General features: G+C 36.4%; 1 protein-coding gene across 1 annotated transcript; it reads right to left on the bottom strand.

Annotated features, from left to right (window-relative positions):
• Nucleotides 1-1,211: 1,211 nt before the first annotated feature.
• LOC144964546 (acetylcholine receptor subunit alpha-like) lies at nucleotides 1,212-19,064 on the bottom strand. Its single transcript, XM_078898966.1, has 8 exons — nucleotides 18,907-19,064; nucleotides 16,747-17,017; nucleotides 16,348-16,500; nucleotides 14,675-14,808; nucleotides 13,089-13,234; nucleotides 9,175-9,398; nucleotides 6,324-6,460; nucleotides 1,212-5,781 (listed from the first exon to the last, which is right to left on the bottom strand). Exons 2-8 carry the CDS (start codon nucleotides 16,972-16,974, stop codon nucleotides 5,652-5,654), a joined length of 1,152 nt encoding a protein of 383 aa, XP_078755092.1. The 5' UTR covers nucleotides 16,975-17,017; nucleotides 18,907-19,064; the 3' UTR covers nucleotides 1,212-5,651.
• Nucleotides 19,065-20,174: the final 1,110 nt, after the last annotated feature.

Here is a 20,174-nt window from a genome sequence, read left to right as displayed (position 1 = left end):
CAGAGGTACGGGCCTTTTTTTTGCTTCTCAAAAGACCTTTATAGTATTGTTTTTAATGTTAAGATGGCGTAAACAGTACCTTTGTCTTTCACGAAGCCGAATTGATCCCTACCAATCTCTGTGAGAGACGCTAGAGATTTCATAGAAATAAAACAAAGAATTGTCATCGCTAAAAACACCTTCCACAATCTAAGACCAGTCATTGCTGCCACCAATATTAAATTAAACACGAAACTTATGGTAATCCAAACTTACGTTCTCTCGTCTCTCCTCTACGCGCGTGATACCTGGACTCTAGACAAGGAATGTCACAACCGTCTTCATGATCAAGTTCAAGTCGATAAGATGCAAAAGGCACACTGTGCCCATCACCGCAAATCTTATACACATAAATTATGTTACCTATCACCCCACATCCTGTCACTCAAGTCATTCAATCATTCCGGAGTTTTTGTATATGTAGATAACGAGTTGAAATGATGTTTATTATGTCATGTTGTAGTTTGTTCCATTCAAGTATTGTTCGAGGGAAAAAGCTGCATTTGTATGTGTTTGATGGAGATTGACATCACAGAGCATTTCCAGGATGGAAACTCATTTGCCACGTGTTTGACCACTGTATGTATCAGTGAGTCTAAATCTGACTTAATAATCTTTGCATCGTTGTGATCTTCTATCGTTCTGAATAATAGACTATTGTCTGGGAATAGTTTAAGATTTGTTTCATGAGATAGATTTTTGCCCAAGTCATTTATTTTAAAAAATGAGAAGCAAAAGGGTCTCTATACAGTTCCCTGCGGTACTCCAGATAGCACTCTGCACTTTTTCTTCTGTTTTTCCATCTTGAAGCCTAGACGCCTGGACGCTTTCGAAATATGGTTGTACAGAAAATTGCTAAACATCAAATGGTCAGACAGAATAACATATGAAGAAGTTTTGCTCAAAATAGGAAAACCCATTCGAATTGAGAAAACCATCAGAAAAAGGCAAATGGGCTTTCTTCGCCATATTAGGCGACGAGGGCACATTGAAAGCCTAACACTTAGTGGCTACATAGAAGGAAAAAGAGCCCGTGGTTGTCAGAGGCTGACGTTCCTGACCAGTTTGAGGCAGTCAACAGGCAACATCCCTACGAACTCAGAAGGTAGAGAATATATGGTCATTAATCCAAAGGAGAGAGTAAGACGCTCAGATAAGGCACACGCCACTAATTGTTTTGGCTATAAAACATATATTATATCATTTATTTGAAACTCTCGAATGCACAAGTTGGACATGCCAAAAGAATGTAAATAGAGTTAATTATACTACTATAGTCAGATTTTTTATTAATGGCGCGTGTTTTTCTGTTTTTTCTCAGCTGTCCCTCTATCAAAAGCTGTAAAAAATTGTGTCAACCTCTGAATCAATTTGTCTTAACTGAATATAGATTTTGGACCGTGTTGATGCCATATTAAAAAAGTTTTTTTTTCTTTAAGACCACTTTAAAACAGCTGACATAAAATATGAAATTTTACACTGTTAAATATGTAAGCAAGTTACGCACCACAAAGTATGAATGAATTCATCGTATTTCCAAAAAATATTGTGCTGACGTAGTGATTATGAGTTCACGTCATACTTATTTCCAAATAATAACAATTCGCTTTAAGTGTTATAAACATACCACTTATGTAGTTTGTATTAAATTTTGAAATTATTATTTATGGCATATTATCTACATCATGTCGCAATTACCAAAGGCTGATATGAAATCTCTCGATTTAAATCATTTGAAATAGCGATTCTATACTCAATCTTATCAAATTAACAAACACCATTTATATAACTTTGACAATTTTTTGTCTATTCATGACGTTTCCCCACAGGACCTTTAAAGGTTTTAAAAACATATTGGGCTCTTAAACAACACGATACGATACGGAATCTCTAGCGATTCCACTCTCGTAAAGCTGCGAAAAGAAGTCTCATTAAAGAGGACGGCTATGGTTTTGGAATTTCACAATCAACCATGAGAAGATCGTTATCGAAATACGACAGAGAGATCACCAGTGAGAACGACGTGACAGGAAAAGGATCATAGATAACTTTGATATGGATATCATCCAAAGATGTATGGAGCTGGATGAGCGTAAATATATATCCGAAAAAATATTGGACGTCAGGCCCATGGGTTCTGGACAGAGAATCATTGTTATTCTTGCAGGTGGTGATGACACTGGATATTTAAAAGGATGCCATGCCATTTTTTCTTCTCTGCATCATCTGGAATATTATTCTGGGGTCAATGCAAAGGTGTTTTAAGACTGACTACATATCGTTTGCTGCCCTCCATCAAAGCACCCAGCTGTATTGTATTGGACAACGCTACCATTCGTTGCCCCATGGTCACTTTAATGCTCCAACTTTGGCAAATATAAAAGCTGACATGATTCCATGGTTTCAATCAAACAGTACATATTCTGACCATATATCAAACGGCTAACTATACTCCTTAGTATTAAAAAAAAAAGAAATGAACCAGAAACAGCTTTCAAAGCAGACTGTCTAATCAGAGAGTTTTGACACAGGGTTGCGCGACTTCCCCCATATCACTGTGTGCACAATCCAATCGAGGTCATTGGGCCTGAGTAGAGGGAAAGATTGAGAGGAGGAACAACAAATTTCCTCTCACCGACGAGGCAATAAATGATAACAAAGAGTAGACTGAGAAAAAGTCTGCCTCAACCTTCGCAAACTAGAGGAAAATTACATTTCATTGGATGGAGTGTTACTCGGAATCTTTCTGTAGTCGTTTCATTTCTCCTTTTCATCATCCTCGTCATCAGACTGTGCTGACTGATGTGTCCAGTATTCTTGGTTATTGTTGTTGTTGTTATTGCTGAACACATATTTGCGGAGGCACTGTCTCATAATTAATGAATTTTTACTTTTGACCAGTCTACTTTAATGTTTGTTATCCTCTTTGGTAAAAACACAAGCTATTTCTCAAACTTTTGCAATCAAAATTATATTGGAGACGCGTTATGTTCACTTCCGTTTGTATTCACCAGTAATGTGTATTGATAGTTATAAAATGTAAATGTCTGATAGTTAATAAGTGCCATTCGTTGCTTCATATTCAAATACAGCACGTATATCTTTTAAGCTTCAATTAACCGAACACTCCAGTTTAACGAATTCCTTCAATATGGATATGCGGACAATTCATAATTTTGATAATGTTAATCTTCTAAGAGTTACGATTCTCACCTGTTATCGATTTTAATATAGTGTAATAATTGAAATCCTTTCCTATTGATTTAAAATTCATGAAAAAATATTTTTTATTAAGACAAATTGATTCAGAGATTCATACAAATTTTTGCAGCTATGCATTGGGGGGCAACTGAGAAAAAGAAGAAAAACACGCGCCACTTATTAAAAATCTGACTATAATATCGAATATGACACTATTTATGCATTAGGTATTTAATTCTCAATCTTATCAATTGAATACCATTTAGATAATTGATAAAATGTATCTATGCATAAAAGTTATACAGAGCATTTAAAGATTTTTAGTACCTATTAGCCCGTAAACGATACAATAACGATACGATAAAATTGCCAAGTCAAAGATGTTATATGCAGTTTGGCGAGAGAAGAAGGAATGTGACTGCAGGCTATTATGGTCTAGATTTAATGTTGTTAACATTTTGTGGATATTGCCTTTTATAAAACTCAAGTTTTTAAAGAATGTTTCATATCTACTGACACCTGCTGTCATAATTTGACATATCGTTTCAGAATTTGACACCTGTGATTGATTGCATGAACTGTAGCAATAATCAAATTCATGACATCAACCTTGACTGGCATGATAATTATGTTGCAAGAATATGAATTTCAGCGAATTTGACTTTCTTTTCTGACCTTGGTGCTTGGCTTAGAGATAACTAGGGCGTACCAGGGACCCTTTCCTTGCAATATCTTTCATGTTTGATTCACCCTGTATGTAACCAATCGTGTCAATCTGATTGAATGCCGAAATGAACCTAAATGATAAAGATGGGTAAAATAGAAACAATCGGAATGAGGTAACTCAAAAGACTTGAACGTGAAGGAGCAAAACTCAATCTCCTCTATGAAGGCATTTATTTCAAATCATGTTTTATAACTTATAAAGGTTAAAATCGGATGTCTATCAGAAAGCATATTTTAATTACACAGCTAAGAGTATGTGCGTGTAAGAATTGGTATTACGACATAGCATTGTTTTACTCCGCTGTTAATGTTAAAACTGTCAAATATTGGGCCTTCAATTTGTACGGTGACGTTAATGCCACTAAAATGAAGCGATGAGCTGCAGCAATAATGGAGAAACCTGAGACTGTCATAGTTTACAATCGCCATGAATAGCCCTTATCTCATAAGTGTGCCAAATGCTTTGGTCAGATCAACGACATGTATATAGTGGTAATTGGTGCCACCGGCATTTTTTCTTAAAGTTGGTGATTCGAAATCATATCTATTGTTGAACAGTTTGACCTTCATAAGCATCAAAACTCTGATAGGACGTTTTTCTGCTAGCTTCTAAAATCAATTAATCGTATACTATGGTTGCGCATGTTGGAAACTAACAACCAAATTAACAAATAAATTGGAATCTTTTCAAAACAAATGTCTCCAAAGAATTTTAGGAATATTGTGTCTCTTCGAAATTAGAATTGAAACACCAAGACTAAAAGTAAAGACATATGCAATGAGCATAGCTACAACTATAAAGAGAGACAGACGGAGATGGCTAGGACAGTTACCAGAGAAGTGCACTCCGCTGGACGGCTGATGGCAAAAGACAAAGAGGCAGATTAAAAGAAACCAGGAGAATATCCATGGATAAAGAGCATAAAGAAGCTGGCCTAACATGGAATGACATCGGTGGTCATGCAGCCGACAGACAGAAATGGATGCACTTGGTAAATGCCTTTTGCACCCTGGGCTCGATGAAGATTAAGTTAGTAGCGACGCAAGAGCAATTCTAAATAAACAGTCGTTACAACGTGAACAGTGCATTTTTCTTCTTTGAAAGAATGATAAAGTGACGAGAAAGTTTGAACAATTGGCAAATCAGCTTTGAGTCTATTTGACAAAATGGGAGTCATCTTAATCGATAGATATGTGAAGTAAAAGTTTTCTGGCCAAAATTAAATAATGTGTTATATCAAAGAACTGCAGCAATCTGTTCTCTGATATAACACACGTAGTACAACGTAAGGAACGCCGCACTGCCAAACCCTCGGCTTTGAGACTTTGTGACATTGAATAACAAGTTAGTAGATACCTTATTCGGGCGATAATTGAGGTAATGCATTCTGGGATAAAATAAAAAGCATGCATTTTTTAGTGTATGACAGCACAGAAAGCCTTCATCCACCGAGCATAAGAATACCCATAACAAGAGCAGTCAGAGAAAAAATGGAAATACTAGTGGTAAAGAAAAAGATACTATCAATAGTCTCAGCAACCACCGGCCAAGTTTTCTCCTCTTGTTGGTTGTCGTCTTCTTTATCTCTCTTGGTGTAAACATTGTGCTGACTACCGGAGTCGTCTATTGGTTCAACCTTGCCAGTCCTCTTATTGTATTGAGTAGTTCTTCCTCCTTGTGTACATTACTCCAAAGGATCGAGTAAAGATCGTGTCTTCTTTATCTGTATACCAGAGGAGCCGTCTGTGTTCTCCGCATCATCTTTTCTGGATGAATAATGCTTATGTCCAGTACATAAGACTTTCCTCAATTTCCTGAATAAATAAAAACATGGGAGTTTGCGATCAATTTTGAATAAAGATAATAAAAGGTTCTTTTTTACTGCTTTTAAAAATTCATACAAAAAGGAGAGGGGGTTAGAAAAAATGCGTTAGATAAAATGATTTTTCCTTTCGTGTCTTTTAATTCTTTACACCATTCGTTTACTGCATTGAACCTTTGATTTTGTCATTTATAGTCACCAATTCTTTTTGCAAATCTAAGTAACGACGGTTATATATATATATATATATATATATATATATATATATATATATATATATATATATATATATATATATATATATATATATATATATCTTAGTTTAAAGAAGTAACATTCCTGATGTTGCAAAATAAAAAAGGGTAAGGGGTCTAAAAATTAGCTTGGGGTTGTTAAGGTAGCACATAGATAAGATTATTTCATAATCTGACCATAGTGATTAAATTGAAGGTTTACTATAACTGTAGTAATTTTAAAATTTGCCTTTTTATCACTATCTAGATAACCTCGAGTATTTAAATATACTATTTTTACCTCGTCAAGTTGGTGGTTTTTGTACCCACGGGTTGCTCATGAGGAGAATGATGGAGGTGAAGAACGAACACAGACATGAACACAGACAGACCACAGATGCCAAGAAGTATGGCCAGATACACGGATAGAATGGAGACCTGTGAATATGAAATAAATTTGCTGCTTCATTTCTTCTTTCATTTTCTATAGTAGGATGGGGAGTAGGGGGAGAGTGAAAGCTCAAAGGACCTAATATAAAAATAGATAAATTCCTTGATACAACATGCAAAACTCAAACTGCACCTTCAGTTTCCAGATTTGTTTTTTATACTTCATTGGAGATAAATGGTCTGCACTGTTGGTTTATAGCAATGGCGCTCATCTTTCCAAAGTTCTGATTTCGCTTGTTTTATCATGGGATAATGCATTGATTAGTATTTTCTTACGGAGATGCGCTTTTGGGTTATTGGGACATTTTGGTCTACCTTACGGAGATGCGTTTTTGGGTTATAAGGGCATGTTGTTCTACCTAACGGAGATGCGCTTTTGAGTTATTGGGGCTTGTTGGTCTACCTATCGGAGATGCGCCTTTGAGTTATTGGGGCATGTTGGTCTACCTAACGGAGATGCGCCTTTGAGTTATTGGGGCTTGTTGGTCTACCTAACGGAGATGCGCCTTTCAGTTATTTGGGCTTGTTGGTCTTCCTAACGGAGATGCACTTTTGAGTTTTTCAAAATGGCGGCGCACAGTTACACCTATGTGATGAATTCTTTTGATATTTATTTGTTTCATGGCAACATTTCACTCATTTACGTATTAAACGTTGTATGATTGTTCGTATTAATGAATGGTATGTACTTCAAACTTTAACGTTTAGAGATCTGCTTCAAATCCTCGGAAAAATCGTTCGTATCAATGTTTTTGTCTCAAGGAAATCGAAATGGCGGCGGCCTTGTTTACTTCCGACACAAAAGTGCACCACTAATTTCATCTTATTTCGCGATTTGTTGATTGAAGACCTATCCTTCGCTTAATATTATATAAAGCATTGTATGATGATTTAGAATTACAAAGAGGCATCAAAAATAATAAACCATCCTGTTGATGAAGTAGAAAGAATTCATGGAAAAGCAATAGAAAGGAAAGCATTCTCAATTACCAACAATAAAAAAACATATTTTATACCATGAATTTGATATTTTGCCATCTGGGAGAAGTTTTTGTCAGATTAAATGTGGAACTAACAAGTATAAATCAACGTTCGTTCCATCAGCAATAAAAATGTTGAATATTTCATATGGTACAGCAAAACCAAGGATTGATGCGTTGACTGATTGACTGATTAATTTGTTTAATGTTAGGCTAGATGAAGTGACCAATTGATAATGATGATAATATTTGGTGTTGAATTGCCAAGAATGTAACGAATTGAAAATGAAATGAAAATGTTAATGTTGTGTATGTCGCATGCGTGAAAGAAAGAGAGGAAGAGAGAGAGAGAGAGAGAGAGAGAGAGAGAGAGAGAGAGAGAGAGAATGGGTAGGAGTGAGGTGTCTGTTCAATGTTATAGTTATCATATAACGTTATGACAAGTGTAACTAAATGACAAATTGCCATATTTGTGGACAATAAAGATCTATTATTATTATTATTATTATTATTATTATTATTAGTTATTTGGGCATGTTGGTCTTCCTAGCGGAGAGGCGCTTTTGGGTTATTGGGGCATTTGGTCTACCTTACAGAGATGCGTTTTTGGGTTATTGGGGCATGTTGGTCTACCTAGGAGAGATGCGCCTTTGAGTTATTTGGGCATGTTGATCGACCACGTTGAAAGAATGATACATTCCCATAGTTTTTACCATTTTAGGTTTATGGCTATGTGGTCTGGTGGTATGATACTCGCTTACGGATCGGAAGGTCCTGAGTTCGAGTTTCAATCGGCGCATAGTTGAGTCTTGGAAAAGACTCTTTACTCAGAGTCTCTCACCGTACTCAGTGTAAAATGAGTACCTTGCCGTTAACAGCGTTGTCTTTTTCGGAGAAAAAAATGTAATATCGCCTAATAGGCGTCATGTCTCGTTCTACATGTTACGTGTTGTTGTTGGGTCAGGGACCCTTTGTTAAGCGCTTTGAGCACGTTTAGTGGATATCATGCTGTATAAAAGCTCAAGCTTTTTGTTGTAGTTTTTTTTTAATAACGTTGAATCGATTCTCTCAACAACCATATGGACTGATATTTTTGTATATCACAATACAAGCCAGGTCTATGTCATCCATTTTTATACTAATACTTTTCCTATGGCACTCCTTTGCATGAGCCCATATTATTCAGAGTAAGAAAATGAACCAATATTGGTAGGAGAGAATTATCAGGACAATTTTAGCAGAAGATAATGTGCACTGTGTGATTATATAGATCTTGGCCCAGATAGTCTTTTATGTTTTTCTTTTACAGAAGGGACAAATTGACATCACTCGGCTCGTTGTTATTGTTATTAGACAGCCATTTTAGTGATTACTTCTCACCAAATGATATCAATCAGACTATTATAAACGTTGAAAATTACACACAGTTGTGTGTGTTGGTACGTTATATACGCCCGGCTGATGTTGTGGGTATTTTAACTAAATGCATAACACCAATACCCTGAAACTGGAGTCTATGTAGCACTGTAACATTAAACAAACAGTAGCAATTTATGGTTCAGGCGTTATTAAGCATTAAATAATCAGAATGTTTAATGCGTTTAGCCAGTTCCGTCCCCTTGACTTATGTTTATTTCCAGTCACCTGGCAAACATTCCTTAATTCCATAGCTCCCATAGTAATCACAAATCGAGGGCCAGCCTGTAGAAAGCATGGATTTACCTGCAAAGACGTCTGCGGCATATTTTCTGAAATGATGGTAAGATACACGGCAAATGCCAGTAGAACAGTCATGCTCATGCCGATCTTCTCTCCCGACTCGGCTGGGAGAATAAACACAGAAGATGCAGTCATTGAAAGGAGTAGAATCGGTACGATGATATTCAACACATAAAACGTACTCAACCTTCTGAGTCGAAAATTGTACTGGACCCGACTCAGCTCATCTGTAAATAAAAGAAAACATGACAATGGCTTGTTAATTCAACTAAAGTGTGAATGAGTATCTGCTCTAAAGAAGAGATGGATATTGTACGAATCTTGTACTACTTCAACTTGAGACATTTTGTGTGGATTGATGGGGTGTGAGGGGAAAATGAAGCGCAGAGAAGCGCATTTAGAATGGTAAAAGTGTAAAATTTGCATGGTTTTGTCTATTTATTTATTTATCTTTTTGAAGTCTTGTGAGTCAGCCCAATGATCAAAAATACTATTGTACATGAAAAAGAAAATTTGGCTTGAAAACATTTTCCTTCAAATATCGATCAATTAAATTGAAAAGTCTCAAACCTGAACGCAGTTCGAGGTTTGTGAATGTATGGCGAATTGAGGATCATCAATTGATATTTAAAAGAAAAGTTTTCAGGCCAAAATAAAGAAATATGTTTTATCAGACTACCTCAGATTATACGTAAAGAAATACAGTACGATAGCAATGAAATAGGAGTTTCATACAAGGTGTCCAATCTATATTTACCATCTTAACTCACACATTCCCATGATGTTAACATTCATTAGCGTCATTTCCTGTTTGCATCAACGATCTCACAAACCATGTACCTATTCTGAGCGCAATCCTCTGATGACGATCGGGTGCCACCTGGCGCACATGGCAATCCCTACTGGACGAGGTTGCTCCAACGGAGTCTCCCTTCACGTCGTTACCTACATCCATATTGTGTTTAGCCATGATATACATGGGAAAGGTACAACAGCGGTTTCTCCTTGCCTTCTGTCGGTTTGTGTACGATTGTCACCGCTAGCCTTTCGACGTTCCGCGAAGACCCCCACAGTGGGGGCTAATTTATTGGCAACTTAGCATGTCCAAAAGCCGATGGGCCTGCATGCTGCACATCTGGGGGCCAACCTCTTCCGAAACCCTGACTCTCAGTTGCCGTGTGTTGCCACAAGGAGGCGGTGCATGGGTGTTGCAGCTGATAGGCTATGTACTGGCGGTGTAAGACTTACACGTTGCTTACCTTTTCACAATTAGTAAGCCAGCGGTGAGAGCTGAAAGACAGAAATGACAAACACACAGACACTTCGCAAACACCCCAGATGCTTCAATGGACCGTTTAACACATCAAATGATTTACTCAGGTGGAGATAAACATATTCGTGTCACGGAAATATGGCTTGATGAAACAGCAGCAAAGGCAATAAATGACCATTAGGCTCTGCCTGATAGAATTCTGTTAGTAAAACTGTAAAGTAGACCTTTTGACGTGAGCATAATTCAAATGCATGCATACCAACAACATATAGCACTGATGAAGACACCGATCAATGCTATGATCAGCTTAGTGAAGCAAAATCCTATTGCGAATCTCAGGAAATTGTAATCTTACAGGATGACTTCAACGCAAAAATTAAGGATGGAAGGTTTGATGACGCGTGGTCTTGGGTATCAAAATGAAAGAGGAGAAAAGCGCGTTGAATTGGTGAAAACAAATGGTTTGAATATCAGAAATACATGATTCAAACAACATCCAAGAAAAAAGTTGGATCTAGGTGAGTCCAGATGGCAACCACAAAAAGGGAATTAAATTGATTATATTCTCATCAACAATAGATTCAAAAACCCCGTGAAAAATACAAAGCTTACCCAGGAGCAGATTGCTACTCTGATCATAACCCAGTAATTGCAAACATGCATCTTAAACCAAAGAAACAAAAACAGAAACTCCCGAGAAACATCAGATTGGATCTGTCTGTGTTGAAATATAATGATGACATAAGGGAATAATACCAGGTAGCAATGAGAAACAAATTTGAGATTCTTGAAACAATTGAAGACACGGATGAAAAATGAGAATGTTTCGAAGATGATCTTATAGAGTCTGTGCAAGAGACTGCACCACATATAAGTAAGAGAGCAAAAAAATAAATGGGTGGCTGAGGAATTATTGGAAATGGTGGACACGCGAAGTCCCAGGTTTGAAAGTTTTTGACAAGATGACGGTCATATAAATCGATAAATATTTGAAGGACGAGTTTTTTTTAATTTTTAAATACGAGATGACGGCAATTAACTGGGTAAAGAAATATTCATCCCCCCCCCTCCCCCCCCCCCCCACCTCCCCCACGAATCCAGAATTTGACACGTAATGATCTGTTTACCGCAATGATAATTCTTAAGGCCAAATATTTTGATGTTGGATACGTTTTCGACCAAAGTGATTATGGTGAGAAAGCAGCCAAAAGCGATGACTGAGATCTCCGTGCAATTGTTGCCGCTTATGATGACTGCTATGCCGATTTTACAAGGGTGGGCTGATATATAAGTATCGCTTTGTTGTAACTTTTTTGTTTTCAATAGCACATACAAACATAATACATGAAAAGAAAGCTTAGAATCTCAGCGACGTATTGTACCATTTATTTTTCCACAGAATTGCTATCATTAGCGACACAGAGCTGCCAACGCCAAACTAGTTGGCGCATGCCGTCAGCGAAGAATCCCGGTGATCGACAAGCAGCCGTCACTTACCTCCAAATCACTGTTGTGACGGTTTCCTTTCAGATACTTCTTGAGCTGGGGAATCAAGAAATAGTAAGATGGGGCAAGATCTGGACTATATGCAGAGCGCTGTAGGGTCGGGGGTTTGAACCAAATTAATGCGTCTTTATCTGTGGTCGCGCACTGTCAAGCTGCAATATCGAATCTCTACCATTTTGAACCAGTGAAAGTCTATTTGTTTAGGGCTCGTTGAGTTGAAACATTGTGTTTAGAGCCATTGGTTCCCCTTGTTCAAGAAATCTCGTGTGAACTATGCCTTCCATGTCCTTGAATTGGTAAACAAGACCTTTCTCGCAGAGACATTAACTTTGAATTTCATTAGGCTTGGAGAAGATGAATGCCTGAACTCCATTGACTGCATTTTGGTTTCCGGGTCATAGAAATGGACCCAAGACTCATCACCAGTCACAATTTTCAGCAGAAAAGTTTATATTTCCTTTTCATATCGTTACAAATGGTGGGTGCAAATTTCTTTGTCTGCGCTTTCATTTCTGAAGTTAGCTACCCTGAGACCCATCATGCAGAGACTTTTCCGAAACCCAAGAGAGATGTCACGATAATGTGTACTCGTTCTTTTGAAATCCCAACTTCATCAGCGATATTTTTTTTGTTTTACGCTTCGATCTGCCCTAAACATACGGCCAACTACTTCGTATTTTCTCATATTGGATGCAGAAAGTGGCCTACCTGTCGCTTGCGATCAAACACGTTTATCTCTGTTGGGACATCTCCTTTGAAAATTCTAACCCACTTTCTCACTGAGCCATCAACAATACACATATCAACATAATATACGGTCTTCATATTTTGATGGATCTTTGCTACGCAGCATCCTTCTGCTGTTAGAAATTCAATAACAGAACGTGTCTGACGAGAGGTTCAGTATATGTCGTCATTTTCTCAACCCCGCTGTCTTAGTAAGGTCGTGGCGTCACTCAATTAGGAGCACAAATGACATCACGTGAATTAGTTGCACATGAGTTTAGAATAATAGTTTGAGAGTGCGTGCGTGAAGTTTTATGATTGTACCTAAAATATAATTTGATGTATGGGCAAACGATACTTATATTATATCAGCCCGCCTTCGTAGCTTCGAAAAACAAGGTGATTAACTCACCTTCATCAGGGATTGATTGTAAATCCGTTGAAACAAGCTCCCAGGTACCACTTGGCGAGTACCTGTTTAGGACGACGTCAGCAACGTCTGCATCAAATAGAAGATCAATTTCTGTGTAGGGAGACATCCAGGTGCTCAGAATGATGCTAGGATACAGAAAAAACAGGGCTCTGGCGGTATAGGGTATTATGAGCTGATGATGATGATGATGATGATGACGATGATGATGATGATGATGATGATGATGATCATGATGATGATGATGATGATGATAATGACGACGACGACGTTGATGATAATGATGTTGATCCACTTTAAAATATAATTTATTTCCGTTAATAGGTCTACGGGCTTTCTGTTTATATATATATACATACATATATATATATATATATATATATATATATATATATATATATATATATATATATATATATATATATATATATAATCAGGCACCTGCAGTGACCTTTTTCCCTAAACAAGCATGTTTAGTTCTTCACATTATCAACAAAATCATAAAGTAAGGCTTGTCTAATATAATATTCACTATTCAAATGTCCCACATAACACTTAATATCAAAACAATGTCTATCAGTGGTAACGACGAGACATCCACGATCAATCATTATTTAAAATGAAATCAAGGCTTCAAAATACACTCAACCAAAAACAATACGTAGGTAGGTAGGTAGGTAGGTAGCTAGGTAGGTAGGTAGGAAGGTATGTATCATGTATGTATGTATGTATGTATGTATGTATGTATGTATGTATGTATGTATGTATGTATGTATGTATGTATGTATGTATGCAGGTAGGTATGTAGGTAGGTAGGTACAGACAGACAGACAGACAGACAGACATACAGACAGGCATACAATGCATACACACACAACTTGACCCTCTTACTTCACTAATTAGTAGATTCTTGGAAGATAGCGCGAACTTTCGCTGACTCGGAAGGCAAGCAAATTTGAACGTGCTTACCAGGTCCTATAATATAATATTACTATTCAGATTGTTGTCTTTCCACATAGCTCATATATCGGTGATGGGAAGCAGTTTATTATCTACTTATCTCTATTATTAGGTTATTAGGTTGTGATGAAACATGGGCTAGTGGAACCGGAGACGGCTCTCTCTTTGTCATACCAGGCCGTTCGTCACGTTAGAAGTCAATAGAAGAGGTCATAAGCACAATAAAACTGTATCCCGTGCTGATTCTTCTTCTTTGATTTTTAGGTTATTAGGCTATTATTCCCGATTTTTCATTAAAACTGGTTGTATTTGATTTCAACGTATGAATAATTTGGAGACGGTTTTCTACTTTCCTCTGCAAAATTATAGGCAATACACTTGAAAGCCTTGGGTAAGCAGCGCTAACTATGCTTCTATGTGCCTGATATATATATATATATATATATATATATATATATATATATATATATATATATATAGGCCTATATATGTGTGTGTGTGTGTGTGTGTGTGTGTGTGTGTGTGTGTGCGTGTTTGTCTCTGTGAATTTGATAGTTTATCGAGAGTTTCTGAATCATTGCCCGATGTAAATGGTGTGTTTTTGGTACCTGCATTTTTGCTCATCAAAAGGGTAGTAGGTGACGTCCATATCACAAGAGGTTTCCAGAATTTCACTGGGTTTCCACTCCACCCGCCCTTCGTAATCGATCATGCACGGAGATTCCTTATATCCAAGCTGGGTCTACAAGAATATTTTTTAATGAGCGAGGTTAAAAAAAAAAAACAGGCTACCATAGAAAACATAATGTGTTGCTCATTCTTCGCCATTATATAATTGATATGAGTTAACATACTTTATAAAGCGCATTTTATTGTTTCGTCGATTTTTCTACGCTAAAAACCTGTGCCACGCAATTTTTTTTTTATTGACAGTTCTGTTGTTGTCATAAGGAATGATGAAAACATGGTAATAATTAAGATGAGCGTTCATCATCGAGGAGACACAACATTTTCCGGTTTGAAGTTTGTGCCAGGGAAAAAACCAAGTGGAATGAATTAGTATTTAGATTTCAAATGGTAAGTGATACTGTGCACTTAGGCAATTTACTCACAACAGTCCTCCAGTCTGATACATCCAACGCAGAAAAATGTGTGTAACCTTGACTGTTTATCGTCTGATTAACACACTTTAGTGAAAAGTACTCATAAAATGGCTGGCTAAAATTAATAACAAAGATCTGAATGACGTCAATTTCGTTCTATCTATATACCGTATTGGTTTTCCTCTACATATAGATAGTTCGAAGATGACGTCACTTATGTCTTTGTTATTGTTTTTTTTTCTTTTTTTTTTTTTTTTTGCCATCCGCGTTTATGAATAATGCTCACTGAATTGTATTAACCTGACTATAAACGTTCATGGATACACACAGTTTTGTGTGTTGGTCCGTTATACTTCCGGATGGCAATGTTATGAGCTTCTTAGCCAAGCGCATACTATCTATATGATTGTATTATTCATGTCTCTACAATGATAAGACAGATAAATGTAATCAAAGTCAAAATTATTTTTAAATAAAATGTTTCTTTCCGATGTTCAAATAGGACATGGGCTGCTTACTGTATAATTTTTTGCATGACTAAAATATTGAGAATTTGGAGCAGGATTTTAACCCCCCCCCCCCCCCCCCCCCCCCCCCCCTCTCTCTCTCTCTCTCTCTCTCTCTCTCTCTCTCTCTCTCTCTCTCTCTCTCTCTCTCTCTCTCTCTCTCTCCTCAAACTGGTATTATTTCGGATTGATTTACATGCTGAAAATTACATTAAGGAGTGAAAAAAATTAAGCTTGGGTTGAGGATATTTCTTTATCCCAGTTATCTGCCGTGCTCTGGAAAATCACGTGTTACAAAATTTGGCTTGAATACGCAACCTAAAATATCGATCGATTTAAATGACCCTCATCTTGGCAAAAGCTCTCGAACTCTCGCGAAATCCTAGGTTTGAGACTTTTTGCCAAGATGAGGGTCGTTTAAAACCGATCGATATTTGGAGGACGAATTTTCTGGTCAAATCTTTAAATACGAGCTTTTCCCCGAGTATGACAGTTAAAACGATGTATAATGTGAGTACAAATTATATAGGCGACTAGATAAGCTCTGAAAGTGCAATGATTTTTTAAAAAATGTTAATTCTGATTATTTAAAGACTAAATTCACTTTTCCTCATCCAGTTCACCCCGACATAATACCGTTTCTAGGCGATGTATCACATATTTATAGCATACCTGACTTTCAACCGAGTTGGCCACGATAACATCTGGTAGCCATAGCATGTCTTGTGGGTACCGTAAATGTTGGATCCCGCCGTAACTTGAGGGACTCCAAACCAACCACTCGTCAATCCATTCCAATTGAATTGTCACCGAAGTTGTTAACACCTTGAACATAGATAGAAATTAATGTCACGTTACTGTAGAACGACCTTAAGTCTCAATGGGAAGGTAGCTTAAGGCTGAGCATGAGTTGTATATTTTCAAACCTGTTGTTGGGCTTTCTTGTGTTGACAACCCACCTTGGTCGTCAATATGTTCTTATCCCGTTAGCTAAAAAATAAAATATGAAATACAAGATTGTGACGTGGATTGAAATCTGTGACGTGGATTGAAAATTATCTCTATACTCACCTGATTTTTCTCATCCAAGTCAACAATGCTAAGCAAGTAGAAAGAGATGGAAACCTCAGTGGCGTTGGTGTCATCTGTGACTGGTCGCACATCCTTCCTATAGTCTGCGAATGTGTCATCTATCAGATTATAGTAATCATCTTGGGCGGCACAATCTGCTATCGGCAGAGACAGAATAAATATCACAGCCAGCCACGTGATGGCAATAATCCATACTGAATTGAGCATTGTTGAATTTCTGTTTCAACCTTAGATCAATATCAGTTGTTTTCTTGTTGAAGATTTTTTTTCCAGTTGAAGCGGGGCCATAAGCGCCCAAAAAAGAAAAAAAAAACAATTTTGTAAAGAGTTACAGCACAATTGCAATTTTGAACTAAAGTATAGACTCTAGGACTGAAATCCATTTAATTTCTGCGTTGAAGAAAATAAAATTATAATACCATCGATTTTGGATCTTTCAAATGGTCTATTTTGGCAGAAAGTTATTAAATATCTGTAATGTTTTGGCACATTTCTATCTCAAAAAGTTGTTAAGATTACTTAAAAATTTAACGCATACATAGATAATAATGTTAGCCAACAATTGTTTTTTTAAATACTGAAATACTTTTCGAAATATGGACTCGTTTTTAAAAAAATTGATTCTAATCATCGACATGGGTTAATGAGTCAAAATTTATGAAAAAAAATCATTTAGGAGAGTAGCCACCCCAATATATATATATATATATTATATATATATATATATATATATATATATATATATATATGTATATATATATATATATATATATATATATATATATATATATATATATATATATATATATATGTACAGAGTCTAATCATTACATTTAAAAATCGCATCCCTGCTTTTTCATAATTATAAGAACAAACAACACAAGAAATTTTGAAGACAGAGATTGAGCCATTTAAGTCCTTGTGAGGGAAATCTATGAACAATCCATTCTGAGAAAAACTGGGAAAATGTCTCAGAAATTTACTTATAATGTGAAGAAAAATGGGCCAGAAAATTGTGCGTGAACACAACTTGACACAATTATTTCTTTTTTTTTTTTTTAAAGATATGAAAAATAATTGAGATACCTCAATAAATTCATATAATTATTTTTTAATTGATTAGTTTGCCAATGTTACTGAAATCTCATCGGCGGTCCCCCTGAAACTTCAAGATATTGGCCTTGTGGTGAGACTGTCGTCCTTGAGTTTGAATGTTATAACAGATTAAAATCTTCGAGAGAAATTGCAGTTCTTTTCATAATCTGATGTCTAACTGTGTCCTCTTTTTTTTTTTTGTATAACAGAAAATTGTAACGAAAGACAATAAAATTATCACTTTTAATAATAGGTTTTGTCGATTGGGTAGTCAGGCCTTCAAATATTTGAACATATGATATCATAATTATTGTTTGAAATCGTATCTTTGAGTTATTTTACTCTTACATAATGTATTCATCAGACTTAAATCACTTATGTATGACCCGAGGAACTAATATAAATTAAAATTATCTCTGGTATGACGCATTATCACATTTTAAGATTGGAGCACAATCGTTTGAATTTTCCACACCCTATGATTTAGACTATTATGAGATAGGATAAGATGAATTTTATTCACCTCTTGGAAATTTACATTGGGTATTGCCATAGACATGAATTTTTTTAATGTAATTAAGCAAATAAATAATAAAATGGAAAAACAATGACATAGAAGTAAACCAACAAAAAGCTTAAAAAACTAAAACTCATTAACACATCTCTCATAACGGTTATGCTGCATAAAAAATTCAGTTCTTTTCATGATCGAAGTCTGTGTTCTTTCTTGGTATACACAGGCAACTGTCACAAAAGACAATAAAATTATCAATAATATTAATATATTTTTTCTTGATGGAATTTCATAATACTTTCTAGAGCTATTACAAGTCTAACAACCCAAATAATTATGTCTCATTATTGTAATGAAAATAACTCCAAACTCACACAAATATATTAGATATCTAAACGTCTACTCTGTAACAACGTTAGATCGGCCCAAATTTGTATTCGGTTATCAGACGTTCAAATATTCGTACATAAAGCGGAAAAAATAATATTATTATTGTGGGACATGGTATCTTTGAGTTACTTAATTCTTACCGTATATTCAACAGTTTTAAATCACGTCATGTCTGACGCATTTTTCTCATAACACGAGAATCACAATTTTAAGATATTAACATGAGATTCGCACCTCTTATCTAAGCCTACCAGTATTTTCGTCATGCAATGAGAATATCGTTTCCGGCCGAAAAAAAACAAATTATGAAGCGCGTAATAAGAAGTCCCCTAAATATCTTTATTTACGTCACCAGCCGTCCATGACCCGTGAAAGCGACATCTGACCCGACTCTTATGAGGAATAAGCCAATTGTTTCCAGGATACCTTTAGAGCAATTCGACGAGCACCAAGTGCGTCCATAGAGATCGCGTTGGTGAAAAGTTGGTTTGGAGGATAACAAAATAATTCTTTCTTCTTTTCTTGTAGTTCTTCAGAGCCATTAGGCCCATTGGAGTCGGAGTTTATCCCGTTTTCTATAGAGTGAATTAGACAATAGCTATCGGTTGTTATCCTTTGGGTATGGCACTAGTCTATCGCTAAGTACTTTCCGCCAGATCTAACAGATCCAACTACCCAATCACTGTTGGGTAGACAGGGGGGTCAGAGAAAATCTCGACTGCACCCGGGATCGATCTTGGTCCCTTTGCGTGTGAAGCGAGTGCTCTACCAACTGACTATCGGGACCCCCAACAAAATAATTAACCCGGTATTATTCAAAACTTATGTTTGTGGAATAGCATATTTCGGGTCAATGTGATAAGATATTTCTGAAATTTGGACACCAAAGCACAAACTGTTCATCAATGTGCGAATAAGTAGATAAATAAATCAATATAGATCTAATGTAAAAAAAAAAATTAAAAAGAACTTACTGACAACTTCTTTTCGATGAATATCGAGATAACTCTTAAGTCATAATATACTATTTTCTGGCATGCTTTCCCCAATTGCTTCTTTTAACTTGAGCTTTTATGTAGCGCAACAAAACGTGCTCAAAACGCTTTACAAAGGATTGATCCCTGACCAACAGCAACACGTAACGTAGAACGAGGCATTATCATTACACCTGTTGGGTGATATTATTACACTTTAGCCGATAGAGATAACGCCATTAACCGCCAGGTACTCGTTTTACATATGAATACGGTGAGAGAACGTGAGTAAAGAGACTTCTCCAAGGACTCAGCTATGCGAAAAGCAAGGCTCTAACCCAGTATCTTCCGATCCGAAAGCGAGTGCCATACCACAGGAAAACATATTTATTATTATCAGTTTGAAAAAGACAAACAAAATCATCCGCTTCTGG

The sequence above is a fragment of the Berghia stephanieae genome, chromosome 2 (genome assembly GCF_034508935.2).
Source record: "Berghia stephanieae isolate SIO BIC M18660-M18661 chromosome 2, UCSD_Bste_1.3, whole genome shotgun sequence".
In the NCBI taxonomy this organism is placed as follows: Eukaryota; Metazoa; Mollusca; class Gastropoda; order Nudibranchia; family Aeolidiidae; genus Berghia; species Berghia stephanieae.
The sequence above is the reverse complement of the archived record's forward strand: the minus strand, read 5'-3'. Positions and strand labels throughout refer to the sequence as shown.